Here is a 16,515-nt window from a genome sequence, read left to right on the forward strand (position 1 = left end):
TTCCTGGGTTCAAGCATGTTACGTATGGCTTCCGTACGTTGAGGTGTGAGGTGTCTGATGCCCTGTGATATGCAGTGACCTAAAAACACGACTGTTTGTTGACAAGCCTGGAGTTTCTGTCTATTTACTTTACAGCCTTCTTGCGCTAGGAAAATTAAGAAATTAACAGTTGAGGTAACTGCCGTCTGCTCATCAGGGCAACAAATAAGTAAGTCATCTACATACTGTAGAATGACTACTCCTGGTTCTGGGATGAAATTTTTTAGCACGGTCTGCATTGCTTCAGAGTACAAAGTTGGTGAGTGTACCATACCTTGTGGCAATCTTGTCCATGCTAATTGTTTACCCTTGAATGTAAAGGCAAACAAATGGCAACAGTTCTTATGTAGTGGCACAGAAAAAAATGCGTTTGATAAGTCAATTACCGTAAAATATGCAGCAGTGCTGGGAATTTGAGACAGTAAGGTATGAGGATTCGGTACCACAGGGGTGACCGGTGCCAAAACCTTATTGATTTCCCGTAAGTCGTGCACCATGCGATATTTCACCATAGTTTCTTTGGAGGACACTTTCTTTTTAACAGGATATAAGGGTGTATTGGCGGGTGACCTGATTTCTACCAAAACACCTTGTAACACATAATCCTGAATTTGTTGAGAAATCGCCTGTTCTTGCTGGGCGCTGATGGGGTATTGCCTAAGCTGAGGTAACATGGTTCCCGGGGCAGTTTCTAAAAATCCTACATCAGTGTCTCCTTTTGCCCATAGGCTGTCAGGAACCCGAGACAAGTCAATTTTTGCTTGTTGAGTGTAAATTTCGGGAAAATCCTCCATTGCCTGTATTCTAACATATGGTTCCAGAGTTTCTGCATCTTCAGGGATGGTCAGCATAACTGTGCCATCTTCTCTAAAATGGATGTTTGCATGCATTTTACTTAAGACATCAGTACCCAACAAGCAGGTAGGTGCACCTTTAGCAAATAAAAATTTGGATACAAAAGTTTTAGGGCCAAAGCTCACATTTAAAGGTTTTGTAAAGGGCAACGCCTGAATTTTACCATCATACCCTTCTGCATATGTAACCTTTGAGGATATATTGTCAGGATATGGTAAAAAGTCCTGATTTAAAATGGAGGATGTTGCTCCCGTATCTATCAGAAAAGGTACATTTTTACCCTCAACTTCAACTTGTATTATTGGTCTTCTAGAAGGAAGAGAGACCTGCATAACTTTCAGTCATTCTGAGCTGTCTGTTTGATCAGGCACTGGGTTATTTATCCTATTTTTGGGTACAAAGGTTCCTGAATCTATATCTGCTTTTCTCTTCCTACATTCCCTTTGGAAATGTCCTGGCTTCTTACAGTAATGACAAGTAAACTTTTGATTAGCAGAGCCAGTATTAGCCTGTGCAATTCTTACTGGCTTAGAATTTTCTCTTAAGTCCATTTCTATCCCTACAGCTTTCTGTCTAGCCAGGTGTGGGTCTTCCAAGGTTCTCCAATCAGGGGTTGCGGCCTTAAGCTTTTCCTTCACTTTTGGAGACAATCCATCTATAAAGGTTTTTGTAACTAACCTCATCATTCCTGGAGCGGTTAGATCCATGCCTTCATCTCTGAAATTATTTTCTACACTTAGATAATATTCGTCTACTGATTGTCCAGATTTCTGAGCCACCACTCCCGTTGTTCCTCTCTGCCTCTGTCTCTCCCTCATGAAAACCATTAAGTGATCTACAAATTGTGTACCTGATTCTATCGTTTGTAAGGCACCATCTCCTGCTTGGGGCCTATGTACCTGTAGATTTGCTAATAGCTCCTGGAAGACTCCAGGAGTCATTTTCATTCTACATAATTCTTCTCCATCTGCCCAAACTCCAGCGTGAGTCTGCATAATTTGCTGTATATATTGTGCAAATCTAACTGGACACTGGGTGGGATCTGGTGCGTTGTGCAAGAGAGACATGCCTTCAGCGGGGGACCAAGGGAAATATTGTCGAGTTTGGTGATATCTAGTTCCCATTACTCCGTCAGCACCAGGTTCCCTAAAGGGTCTTGGTACTACCCTAACAGGGGCAAGTACAGCGCCATGTCTAGGTGTACCACAGGCTAGGCAATCATTTCTCCAGTCTGGATTTTGTTGTCCACAGTGCGGACATACCCATCCTCCTGGTCCGGCTAAACTTTGAGGTGGTGTTTGGAGAAAAGATGGGGCATGTGGGTTAAGGTATGGGGGTGGGGTATTTTTAGATTCCACATTTTGTTTTTCTCCACAGCCTGTGGGTCTAATACACCACTTTTTACTCTGTTGATTATATGTCCATCCCTCATTTTCTGCTACCCTAGAGACATCAATCAATGCTTGGATCTGATCTATCCATTTCTTGTCTCTGATTATGCCTTTTTTCCTTTCCTGAATTCCTTCTCATAGTTTTCTACTAAAAGCTTCTGCCCTAGTAACTCCAAACTTACTAAAAATCTTTTTCAGCCCCTTAGTGGCATCCTCACCACTTCTCTCCTTTATGATAGTATAGATATCTAATTCTTCTGGTTCCGACTTTGTTTGCTTATTCCCCATTTTCTTATCCTGAGCTTTCTTGCCCTAGGTGGCGTTTGGGTATGAGAATACCTCGTTACCTTCTTCCTAAGGAGCTAGGATGTCTTTTTCTTGCCCTAGGTGGCGTTTGGGTATGAGAATACCTCGTTACCTTCTTCCTAAGGAGCTAGGATGTTTAAATCGTGTTGATGTAAGAAAATCCTGATTCCTACACCTATAGCAAACAACACAAATGCAACCAGACAGAAAAAGAACATACAACGTATCTTGTCCCAGGCTAATTTATCTGTCCTGGGCTTATACTATCACATACAACGTATTCTTGTCCCAGGCTAATTTATCTGTCCTGGGCTCATACTATCATACACTTATCCGTCACCAGGTTTTTGTCAAAGACAGGATCAGAGATTGAACATAGGCGCGGAGGTCTCCCCGAAAGGACGCAACCACGTTGCCCAGTGGGACAGTCACTTCTTCTGTTTCAACCCCCTGGGCGGCTTATAGGGCTATTCCCAACTTCCACACACCTTCTATTCACATTCACTCTCATTCAATGCCGTACTCCGTGAGGTGATCAATTCCTAAATAGTTCAAGAACCCGAGCTATAGGTATCCTCCTCTACTAGAACTACCCGCTAAAGAACACGACACAGAAAATCTTACGGACAGTGCAGGGCAGATATAAGAGATCTAACAGTGTCTCTTACCTGGCCAGGTTTTTGTTTATCTGCCGTCCATTATCCCAGATTCTCTTTTCGTTCGTATTCTGCCGGTGTTCTTGAAGGAATACACAGACCTCGGGTCCCTGTTCAGGCGCCAGGAAATGTCGGGATCACACTCAGTCGGAGCAGCCTTTGGAAGTGGTGAATCACCAGAAATAATACACAAGACACGTCTTGTATAGTGTATCACTGGGAAGTCTCTGAAGCACGCCTGCCTTCAATGTGCTATCCCTTCTTTATATAGTTGTTAGTGGTTATACAAGTTTTGCATGTTTAAACAAAGAGACAAAACAGGAAAGAAAGAAAAGAAAAGAAAACAGTTTCGTGGGCGGCAGTTTCACAACAAACAGTACAAAGGCAATTCCACAGACAAGAAAAACAGGATTTCATACTATAGCTAAAATGTCCTTGAATGGACAGGTCAATATTTATCACAAATTCCTTTTTTTATTTTTGTTCATTGAGGTAATCATTTTTGTTCTGCTCTTCACACTTAGGTAATAGTGACCACAAAATAATAAGTTTTCATGTATCCTTTAGTAAGATGTGTAGTAGAGGGGTTACAAGGACACTAAACTTCAGGAGGGCAAATTTCCAATGGATGAGAGATGATCTTGGTGCAATTAACTGGGACGATATCCTGAGACATAAAAATACACAAAGAAAATGGGAGACGTTTATTAGCATCCTGGATAGGACCTGTGCACGATATATACCGTATGGGAATAAACACACTAGAAATAGGAGGAAACCAATATGGCTAAATAGAGCTGTAAGGGGCGCAATAAGTGACAAAAAGAAAGCATTTAGAGAATTAAAGGAAGTAGGTAGTGAGGAGGCATTAAATAAATACAGAAAATTAAATAAATTCTGTAAAAAGCAAATCAAGGCATCTAAGATTGAGACAGAGAGACTCATTGCCAGAGAAAGTAAAAATAATCCCAAAATATTCTTTAACTACATAAATAGTAAAAAACTAAAAAATGATAGTGTTGGCCCCCTTAAAAATAGTCTGGGTGAGATGGTGGATGAGGATGAGGAAAAAGCCAATATGCTAAATGACTTTTTTTCATCAGTATTTACACAAGAAAATTCCATGGCGGACAATATGATTGGTGATATCAAAAATTCCCCATTAAATGTCACCTGCTTAACCCAGCAGGAAGTGCGGCGGTGTCTAAAAATCACTAAAATTGACAAATCTCTGGGCCCGGATGGGATACACCCTCGAGTACTGCAGGAATTAAGTATAGTCATTGATAGACCATTATTTTTAATTTTTAAAGACTCCATAATTACAGGGTCTGTGCCATAGGACTGGCGTATAGCAAATGTGGTGCCAATATTCAAAAAGGGGACAAAAACTGAACTCGGAAATTATAGGCCAGTAAGCTTAACCTCTACTGTGGGTAAAATCCTGGAGGGCATTCTAAGGGATGCTATACTGGAGTATCTGAAGAGGAATAACCTCATGACCCAGTATCAGCACGGGTTTACTAGGGACCGTTCATATATGGACTTTTCAAAAGCTTTTGATACGGTGCCACACAAAAGGTTGATACATAAAATGAGAATAATGGGGATAGGTGAAAATATGTGTAAGTGGGTTGAGAGCTGGCTCAGGGATAGGAAACGGTTAATTAATGGAGCACACTCGGACTGGGTAGCGGTTAGCAGTGGGGTACCACAGGGGTCAGTATTTGACCCTCTTCTTTTTAACATATTTATTAATGACCTTGTAGGGGGCATACAGAGGGGAATTTCAATATTTGCAGATGACACTAAACTCTGCAGGGTAATTAATACAGAGGAGGACAATTTTATATTACAGGATGATTTATGTAAACTAGAAGCTTGGGCTGATAAATGGCAAATGAGCTTTAATGGGGATAAATGTAAGGTCATGCACTTGGGTAGAAGTAATAAGATGTATGACTATGTGCTTAATTGTAAAACACTGGGCAAAACCGTCAATGAAAAAAAACCTGGGTGTATGGGTGGATGACAAACTCACATTTAGTGGCCAGTGTCAGGCAGCTGCTACAAAGGCAAATAAAATAATGGGATGCATTAAAAGAGGCATAGATGCTCATGAGGAGAACATAATTTTATCTCTATACAAGTCACTAGTTCGACCACACTTAGAATACTGTGCACAGTTCTGGTCTCCGGTGCATAAGAAAGACATAGCTGAACTAGAGCGGGGGCAGAGAAGAGCGACCAAGGTTATTAGAGGACTGGGGGGTCTGCAATACCAAGATAGGTTATTACACTTGGGGCAATTTAGTTTGGAAAAATGAAGGCTAAGGGGTGATCTTATTTTAATGTATAAATATATGAGGGGACAGTACAAAGACCTTTCTGATGATCTTTTTAATCATAGACCTAAGACAGGGACAAGGGGGCATCCTCTGCGTTTGGAGGAAAGAAGGTTTAGGCATAATAACTGACGCGGATTCTTTACTGTAAGAGCAGTGAGACTATGGAACTCTCTGCCGTATGATGTTGTAATGAGTGATTCATTACTTAAATTTAAGAGGGGACTGGATACCTTTCTTGAAAAGTATAATGTTACAGGGTATATACACTAGATTCATTGATAGGGCCTTGATCCAGGGAACTAGTCTGATTGCCGTATGTGGAGTCGGGAAGGAATTTTTTTCCCCAATGTGGAGCTTACTCTTTGCCTCATGGGGTTTTTTGCCTTCCTCTGGATCAACATGTTAGGGCATGTTAGATTAGGCTATGGGTTGAACTAGATGGACTTAAATTCTTCCTTCAACCTTAATAACCATGTTACTACAGTATGTTACTATGTTATACGTCACTCAGCCAAAGATCGCACTATGCCACTGCTACGTCTCAGCATAATGTAAGTCACCAGCAAGCTGACGGTGATATGCAGTATTTTTTGCACGTTTGTAGTTTCAGCCGTAATAAAAAGATACTTAGGAAAGATTTTCACTGCTAAATAATTAAATTGACATTTTCTTTTAAATGGAATCTGTCAGCAAGTTTTTACTACCTCATCTGAGAGCAACATAATGTAGGAAAAGAGACCCTGATTCCAGTGATGTATCACTTAGTTTACTGGGTGCAGTAGTTGTGATACAACCAGAATTCTTAGGGCGCAGTCAGACGGCCGTATAACACGGACAACGATCGTATCACGATGGTCGGACTGGCAATCATCTCTCCGGCCCAAGTGTGACAGTTCAGTAGAAACACAGGCTGTTACGCTCAGGTCTGGAGAGCCAAAAGCCATCATCTGTGTATACGGCCATCTGACTGCGCCCTTAGAATTAGGATGTAGCAGAGCTCAGAAAGCTGACCCCATCCACACCACTGCTGACTCCGCCCATGCCACAGATTTCTGTGTACAGTGTATATTGACAGTGAGCTGTTTATCAGGGGAAGGAGTGTGATTGGACCATGGCTGACATGAACTGTAGTCCAGGCAGTGATAATCTCTTGGTATTAAAACTTTCATTGTATGGAAACAACAGCACATAGCCTAATAAGTGACATATCCCATATATAAATCTGTGTCTCAGCCTCTATTTAATGCTGCCTTCAGATTACATAGCAAAATTCTGACATTACGTGGTGGTGACGACCTACAGAGATTCTTAGTCAGCAGAGACCCCAGGACGTTTAATGGGCAGACATAGGGGCACATAGGAATGTTTGAAACATGCTCTTTTTTGCTTCATGTACACCCATATAAAGCTTTCGTATGCTGTATGTATAGCAATAGAAATTATTTTAGCAGTTTGTTTTCCCCTGCGTGTTGTTACAGCTCTATTGGTTTACCGTGGAGTTTGGACTTTGCAAGCAGGATGGAGAAGTAAAAGCCTATGGTGCCGGTTTACTATCTTCATATGGTGAATTGCTGGTATGTATTATTCTGCCATTGGAAAAGAAGTATAGGTATAATTATACTGGGTCCAGAGGTTGCAATCACACCCATACACTGAAGCCTAGGGGGCCCCAAAAATCCATATGTGCAGATACATTCTATAAGAGACCCATGATAGTTGGAGGCTCTGTTTGAGATTTTGCATTTGGGCCCATAAGCTTTTATTTATTTTACTCACTTATATGTAGCACCATTAATTCCACAGCGCTTTACATACATTATCACTGTCCCCAATGGGGCTCACAATCTTGATTCCCTATCAGTATGTCTTTGTATTTTCTCCCTGTTTTTGTAGTTTTCGTTCCACACTCCAAAGAGAACTTACAACATACATACCTTGCAGATGTTGTCCTTAGTGGGATTTGAACCCAGTGCTGCAATGCTGCAGTGCTACGCACTGAGCCACCATGATGCCTTTAACGGGGTCTACCAAGCTGGGGTACCTCTTTCAGTACCACCCCGTGTTTCAGGAGGTCCACTCTGCTTTGGCTGGAGTCTGAATAAAGGATGCTGGCTGGAATTGCTTGGTTACATGGGCGCATATAAAAGATCACTGCTTCTCCACGTATTTCCAGTCTGACAACACTTTACTCACAGGACACAGAATATATCACACAGATACACAGGGCAGGCCAATAGAAAAGCGGCAGGCCAGCCATACATTACGATATTTACTGTGGGAATTACAAAGGTGGAGGGGCGGACAAAAGGGGAATATCGTGTCCCCTCTGCCCAGGGGCGCAGCCTGTGGGCTGATGCATTAGGGACATGCATCTCACATGGAACCTATTATACATACATATAACTGCACAACATATTCTGGGTGCTGAGTGGTTCCGTAACACGGCTCCCCTTTTCAGCGACGCGATCGGCATACACAGTCTGATCCTTAACGGATCGGTTTGGGGATGACCGAAGTTTATAGGGTTGGTACAAGTTCCGTTTGTCGACTTAGTCCATCAGCGTTACCGTTTTGTTTGCCGGGTCTGTAGTGGATGGTGAAGTCCAGAGGTTGTAGGGCTAAACTCCACCGCAGCAATCTGGCGTTGTCTCCAGAGACCCAATTAAGCCAGACTAGGGGATTATGGTCCGTTAGGAGGGAAAACTGTCGTCCATAGAAATATGGTTGCAACTTTTTGAGTGCCCATACTACCGCCAGGCACTCCTTCTCGATGGCCGCATAGCTTACTTCATGGGGCAGTAGTTTCTGCCTCAGGCAAGCTACCGGGTGTTCTTGGCCGTCCGGCCCAACTTGGCTCAGTACTGCCCCCAATCCAAACATAGAAGCGTCTGTGTGAACAAGGAAACGTTTAGTTGGATAGGGTGCGGCCAATACAGGGGTATTGGTGAGGGCGTCCTTTAGTTGGCGGAAGGCTTCCTCACACTCTGAGGTCCAGGTTACCTGGCGGGATTGGTTCTTACGGGTCAGATCAGTGAGGGGCTTGGCTACACTGCTGTAATTGGGAACGAATTTCCTGTAATACCCCGCTGTCCCTAGAAATGGCATGACCTGGGTTTTAGTGCGTGGGGTGGGCCATTTGGCTATGGCCTCAATCTTGGCTGGTTCTTGTCGCTGTTTCCCACTTCCCACCCAATGCCCTAAATACTGAACTTCTGCTTTGCCCACGTGACACTTGTTTGGGTTCAGGGTGATTCCGGCTTTGTGGATCCTGTTCAATACTCTCTCTAGGTGATTTAGATGCTCTTCCAATGTCGCACTGTAGATGGCGATGTCGTCCAGGTAGGCACAAGCATAGTCCTGGAGACCATCCAGAAGCCGGTCAGCCAGCCTCTCGAAGGTCGCCGGGGCATTCTTCATCCCGAATGGCATAACTCGAAACTGGAAAAAGCTGAACGGGGTGACAAATGCCGACTTGGGAATAGCGTCAGGACTAAGGGGAATCTGCCAGTAGCCTTTGCATAGATCGATGGTGGTCAAATACTTTGCCCCCGCCAGCCAGTCTAACAACTCATCCACATGCGGCATGGAATATGCATCCGTCACTGTTTTCTCATTGAGCTTACGATAGTCTACACAAAACCGTGTAGTCCCATCCTTCTTGGGCACTAACACTACGGGGGATGCCCAGGGACTATCTGACTCTTCAATGACCCCTAAACGCAACATCTCTTGTATCTCTTGTCGCATCCCCTCTCATACAGACTCAGGGACGCGGAAGGGGTTTTGTCACAGGGGGGTCTGATCCTGGGTTTCAACCTTGTGTTGTGCCAGGCGATTGTATCCTGTTCTCCCCGAAAACATCCATTGTAGCTGCCTCAACAACTCCTTCGCCTGCTGTCTCTCCTGGGGGCCTAGGTCTTCACCCAAGTGTACCTGGTCCCATGTTTTAGACTGAGTCCTTTCCCCTAAGACATCCGGCAAGGGAAGTCTGGCTAAATCCTCTGCTTCAGGTGCACAGATGGCCACTACCTCTTCAGGGCGCTCCCGGGAGGGCTTCAGCATATTCACGTAGAACATGCGGATAACCCTGGGGTCATCACAATCGGCAACATTATAGGTTGTGTCGGCTATTTTCCCCACTACCTGGTAGGGCCCCTGCCATGCAGCTTGGAACTTGTTCTTCCGAGTGGGCTCTAACACCAGGACCTTCTGTCCTATTTCCAAGGTGCGCTCTCTGGCCCTCCGATCGTGCCATACACGCTGGCGCCGCTAGGTCACCTGCATGTTCTCACGTACAGCCTGGGTCAGCTCCTGTAGGCGGTCCCGGAATTCCAGCACACAGGGTACAATAGGTACCCCTTCTATGAGGCCCTCCCCTTCCCATTGTTCTAGCACTAAGTCTAGGGGTCCCCTTACCCGTCTCCCATATACCAGCTAGAACGGGGAGAACCCTGTGGATTCTTGGGGCACCTCCCGATAGGCAAACAGGAAGTGTGGCAAGAATTTCTCCCAGTCCCTGTAGGTCCTGGTAAAAGTCCCAATGAGTTGTTTTAACATCCCATTAAAGCGTTCACACAACCCATTGGTTTGCAGGTGGTACGAGATGCTTCTAATGAACTTTGCACCACAAAGCTTCAACAGTTGGTTGGTCACATCTGCTGTAAACTGGGTACCCTGGTCTGAGATAATCTCTCAGGGAAATCCAACCCGTGAGAAAACCTGGAGCAGGGTGGCCGCCACCGTCTCTGCCAGTATGTTAGGTAATGCAACCACCTCTGGATACCATGTGGCATAATCTACCAGTGTCAATATATACTTTTTCCCTGATGGACTGGGTTTGGCTAACGGCCCTATCAGATCGACCGCTACTCAGCTAAATGGTTCCTCTACAATGGGGAGGGGGCGTAATTTGGTCCTTGCATCGATCTTTCCTCTTGCCAATGCGCTGGCAACTGTCACAGGTCTGGCAGTACTAACGAATATCATAGGTTACCCCCGGCCAAAAGAAGTTTTGTGTCAGACGATGCCTGGTGCGACTCATACCGAGTTTGGAGGACTATTCCCTCACTTCCCATCGGCTTTCTACAGCCCCTGTTTGCAAAGAGCACACCTGTGGTTACCTCCCCACCCCCACAGCATACCATTCAAGTGTTTCCAAAAATCTTTTCTATTATCTCAGCCATATTATGCAGCGGCTTCTTTCCGCATAACTTGTTATCCACTCTCCAGTGAGAAATTGTTGCCATATATAAATAAGCACAGCACGTGACTGATGAAAGTCTTTATGGACTGAAATGTTTCTGGTGCTACTAATAAATCTACAAATTGATGCTTTAGTTGAGTGCGAGACTTTTTCATATTTGATTTGATGGTTTGGGTACCTAGTCTCAGCACCATATTATAGCTGTGCACATGGTGTTTATTTCCATATAATAAGCTGAGGTCTGGGACACTAAGTTGCCCCACAGACATTCAATATGTATCAGCCATTGTCTAAACTTCAGGCCTCATTTAGGTATCAGTTTTTCTCACGTACAAGAAAAATGGACAGACCAGTTTGATTGGAGTGTGGTCCAAGTGTCGTCAGTTTTTCTCGTACATGGAAACAAAAAAAAAAATGTTTTTCCACCTTATCATTTCTGAAAATGGAACCACACTCAGATGTCATCGGAGTGCAGTTCAATTTTTTTCACGGACCCATAGACTTCCGTTGCCGATTTTGATCTGATATGTGCATGAAAATCAGACATGTCTCCGCAAAAGTCACGGACATGTGAATAGAACCATAGAATATTGCAGGTACGAGTGATATCTGTGAAACACACAGATAGTAGTTGTGCATGAAAAATGGACGTCTGAATGAGGTCTTACATCTCTTTGGCTCTTGGATTTGTTAACCTGCCCATTTTTTTTTTTTTTACCGGTTATTGCAATTTTTTCCTGCAATATGTGGTCAAACACTAATAAGAGCATAATTAAACTAATCTACTCAAACGTTGTCAACTAAAAATGCCTAGATGGTTGCTGGCTGACATCTATCCCTTTTGATACCACATGCATGCTCAAAGTGGTGTCTACCCAATAAGAAGAGGGCAGTTAGACACTTCCAGACACCTCTGGCGATTATCTATTTTCCTTGTGAACAAATCATGTTAAATTCCGTATCACATACTCCATAAATCTCATAGTATTACCGTACTTCATATAGCAGTATCTTCTAATATTACTTACGATCTGTGGAAATCTTAAAAATGTCATGCTGACACTACATACATAGACATTTTAAAAATGATATAGGTATATCAGATACTCGCAATTTTGTTAGGATAATTGAATTTATATATTTATTTATAAATGCTTTTATGGATTTTTTTTTTCTAAGCACTCTTTGTCTGATGAGCCAGAGATTCGACCATTTGACCCAGAGGAAGCAGCGATTCAGCCATATCAGGACCAGAATTACCAGTCTGTATATTTTGTATCAGAAAGTTTCACAGATGCTAAGGAAAAACTAAGGTATGACAAAGAAGAATCGAAAAATAAATATTGTACATCGCATATTAAGCAAATACTGTATTTCAGTACCGCTATTAGCTTACAGGAGTTGTCCAGTGTTATTCTGCTTTTTTTTGTCTAGTCTTAAATAGTATTGCAACTTAGTCCGTACTTCCTAAAACTTGAATTAGGCTGTGCTGCAATACCATATTGTAGGTCATAATTTTTTGAAAAGGTTTGTTAAAATGTGCCATGATCAAAAAGTAGATTTTTGCTCATTCTTCCATCTTGGTCTCCTTGGTCCACTTTAGTCTCTCTTTAAAGTTATGTATTTTCCAAAGCCATCAACTCATCCTCCTGAGATTTCCAGAGAGGCCATGACCAAGGTCCAGGACAGGACTGAAATGTCGGCCACCGCATATTATAATGCCTGACTGCATAAAGCAATATCATAATTTTGCATTTCCTTTGGAGTGATTTTGTTCACTTTCATTATCTACTTGAGACTACTTGAATACAACTAGTAGCAGATCCTACAGAGTGTTAACCATAAATGTGAAATGTGTTCCATAGTCATCACAATTCATTTAACAGGATGAATATGCACACAGATAAATGGGAATATAGGAAATAACGGAATGTACTTACTTGGCCATTTCTGATACTTACATTCATCTCTACGAACAAGACCGGTGAAGACTTGTCTTACCTTCTGGTGAGAGTCACAGTGTTTAGCTTAGGGTCAGGCATATCATTGGTGCAATCTGTGTAGCTGCATAAGGGTACAAGAGGTAAAAGGGCCACTACCACCTCCAAAACATGTGGAATTGTGCATTATAATGAACTATTAGACTGCAAAGGGTCCATATGCTGTTCTTGTACAGGAGACCTTTCTGTCTGTTTCCGCCAGTGGTTTAGATCTTTGGCTATGTTCACATCATGTTTAACATATTCATGGGCCAACATACTAAAAAAGTGCATAGGGTAACATCAGCTCAACACAAGTCAAAAAATGAACCTTTTGGCCTCTATTCCTAACAAGTATCTGTTTAATGCACATTGGAGTAAAGTCGGCCAAAGCCACTGATATCGGCAAGATCAGCCAATAGTCTAAAGTGTATGGGCTCCTCCAGACTCTAGAACCCTAAGACAACTTACTCACTAAAAATGCAAATTGCCTCTTCTGAGAAAAAGAGGACTAAAGGTACCGTTGCACTAAACGACTTACCAACGATCATGACCAGCGATATGACCTGGCCGTGATCGTTGGTAAGTCGTTGTGTGGTCGCTGGGGAGCTGTCACACAGACGGCTCTCTCCAGCGACCAACGATCAGGTGAAAGACTTCAACGATGGCTTATCAAGGTAAGGAGGCTTATTCGCCGTGCAATGCTCCTCTGGGAAATATATTTTTCTCAGAAGAGGCAATTTGCATATTATATTTCCCAGAGGAGCATTGCACGGCGAATAAGCCTCCTTACCTTGACAAGCCAGAGATGGTATGCCACTCTCCATAAAGAGAAATGATACCCCTTAGACCTCACTAAAAATGTGATTTCATTAGACATTCATTGAAAATATCAGCAAAACAAATATTGCACCAAAAATATCTCTAAAGGCCTAATCTGGTGTATTACCATAATATTGTCATGGCTCTGTTACAGGATATGCTGGGGCTAGTGGCTCCTTCCCCTAAAGCTAGGGGCGTCTTAGCTATCCCTGCTCCCTGGATTACTTCTCATGATGAAGATGTTGGGGCCATGTGCCTTACTGAGCTCCTAAGGCTACTTTCACACTTCCATCTTTTGTCCTTTGTTGCAATCCGTCAGTTTGGGCAAAAAACGGATCCTGCAAATGTGCTTGCAGGATGCGTTTTTTGCCCATAGACTTGCATTAGCGACGGATCGCGACGGATGGCCACACGTCGCGTCCATCGTGCGACGGATCCGTCGTGTTTTGGCGGACGCAACGCACAAAAAACGTTCAATGTAATGTTTTTTATGTGTCGCGTCCGCCATTTTAGACCGTGCATGCGCGGCCAAAACTCCGCCCCCTCCTCCCCGGACTGCAGAATGGGCAGCGGATACGTTGAAAAACTGCATCCGCTGCCCACGTCGTGCAGTAATTTCACAACGTCCGTCGATACGTCGGCCCGACGCATTGCGACGGGCCCATACCGACGGAAATGTGAAGGTAGCCTAAATGAGCCCTTATCTGTCCCCTCCCCCATCCAGGGAAGTGGGGAGTTGTAGTGTATAAGAATGCACAAACCAGACTAACAAAGGAGGATGTACAGAGATAAATGAAAACACCGGAACACTAGAACACCGGGAAGTAAAGGAAGGAAAAAACAAGTAGGAGAGGATGAGTATATGCACATAGATAAATTACCAAGCAACAGTCTTCAGAACAGCTCTCCAAACGCCTCCTCAAAAAAAAAAACAACAACTCCAACTCCAGAACCAGGCAGTAAGAAACTAACTCTGGCAATCCTTGATTGCCAGATGTGAGCATATATAGCAGAGGGGAGTGGCCAACATTGAACAGCTGAGACCATCAAAGCAGGAAAGCTCCTGGAGCTCTCAATTGAACAGTTTTACATGATTGTGAAGTGCTTCTAATCAGTGCAGGAGTACGTGATGTCACACAACACGGTCTTCTGGCCGCTCTCTAGATTATTTAGTCTAGAAAAAAGACGACTGAGGGGCGATCTAATAACCATGTATAAGTATATAAGGGGACAATACAAATATCTCGCTGAGGATCTGTTTATACCAAGGAAGGTGACGAGCACAAGGGGGCATTCTTTGCGTCTGGAGGAGAGAAGGTTTTTCCACCAACATAGAAGAGGATTCTTTACTGTTAGGGCAGTGAGAATCTGGAATTGCTTGCCTGAGGAGATGGTGATGGCGAACTCAGTCGAGGGGTTCAAGAGAGGCCTGGATGTCTTCCTGGAGCAGAACAATATTGTATCATACAATTAGGTTCTGTAGAAGGACGTAGATCTGGGGATTTATTATGATGGAATATAGGCTGAACTGGATGGACAAATGTCTTTTTTCGGCCTTACTAACTATGTTACTATGTTACTATGTTACTATAAACCTGTGACAAATATGTACCATATATATAGCTCAGATGGGGCCACCAAGCAAAAGTACAAGAGGAGGTAGTCAATAGGTGCATAAGCCCCCGACTCTCCCTGGAGAGATGATTTAGAGAGAGAGAAGGTTCTAGTCTGTTGGATTTCTAATGGCTGATCCTTTTATCTAGCACCAGCTCTCTTATAGAGAATACAGGAGCACTTAGCAAAATCGTGCGTTGCTGTGTATGGGATCTTTAGTCCTGCCATATGCATGTTGCTGTATATGGAGGTCATTAGTCCTGGCATATACATTAAATAAAAGCCAGAAACATCATGTGACTATAGCTTTATTGATATAAATATTAGAAAAAGAATCGAGTTTACCTTTTTTTTTTACTGTCCTCTTTATATAACCTATTAGTTTACATGATATATCCATGATGTGTTCCTATATCCAATTTCCCATCCCACAGGACCTATGTGTCTCATATAAAGAGGCCTTTTGCGGTGCAGTACAACCCCTACACTTTGAGCATCGAGGTTCTGGATTCACCCAGTCAAATTCAAAGCTCCCTGGAAGAGCTGAGAGACGAACTGCAGACGCTGACAACTGCCCTCAACATCCTCTCCTAGCAGGCAACAGTCAACATCTCTTACCCTATGGAGGCTTCCTGGGCGCACTGCATGACTTCCCGTCTTCACCATCTCAGTTTCATCGCTGTGGTCGGCTCATCTTTTTGTATGGAATCTGCCAGCTCACTATTATGTACAAATATGAATCAATCTTCATTTTGAATACATTAGCACATAATATAAAGGTATTACTGGATATGTAATGGCGTATGTCTGCAAATCATGCTTTATGGTCTGGAAACGCTGTTGTGCATGACGGCCTGCTTTCTTTTGCTGCTCAGTTTCTGTTCTTAAATAATTATTGTGTTTCTAAATGGTTTTGAAAGATGCAATAAATGATAATATACAATCAAAATTTTATATTTTTTCCTTTTTTGTTTTGATCATGTGATATAAAGCCATCTGTAAGTAAATTTTAGGGCATTTAGAAATATCATAGGTGTCTTGTTACTGACTTTAAGCTCTTCCCAATATAGGATGCACTCTGGGTGACCGCTCTCTGTGTTACATAGCCGACACCTGCCTCTAACAGCAGCAACAGGAGCTGAGCTCAGATCGCTGCTGTTTAATCATTTAGATGCCGCAGTTAATCTCTGACAGAGGCACAACTTTCAGACTTTTTGGGGGGGGATGAATCAATAAAGGGTCTCCACTAGCTCACATTATACAGTACTCAATCTTACATTTTCTTTCAGCCCAGGAACATCA

The 16,515-nt window shown here is 43.1% G+C and overlaps 1 protein-coding gene across 2 annotated transcripts in view; it reads left to right on the forward strand.

The window, feature by feature from the left end:
- Positions 1–16,158, forward strand: part of TH (tyrosine hydroxylase) — a 77,885-nt gene extending 61,727 nt beyond the window's left edge. For both annotated transcript variants that reach the window (XM_069740286.1, XM_069740285.1), the window contains exons 11-13: positions 7,074–7,169; positions 11,978–12,111; positions 15,648–16,158. In XM_069740286.1, the coding sequence (XP_069596387.1) occupies positions 7,074–7,169; positions 11,978–12,111; positions 15,648–15,807 (390 nt within the window). In that variant the 3' untranslated portion in view covers positions 15,808–16,158. The remainder of the gene's footprint in view (positions 1–7,073; positions 7,170–11,977; positions 12,112–15,647) is intronic.
- The last annotated feature ends 357 nt before the right edge of the window (positions 16,159–16,515 follow it).

The sequence above is a fragment of the Ranitomeya imitator genome, chromosome 9, assembly GCF_032444005.1.
Source record: "Ranitomeya imitator isolate aRanImi1 chromosome 9, aRanImi1.pri, whole genome shotgun sequence".
Classification (NCBI taxonomy): domain Eukaryota; kingdom Metazoa; phylum Chordata; class Amphibia; order Anura; family Dendrobatidae; genus Ranitomeya; species Ranitomeya imitator.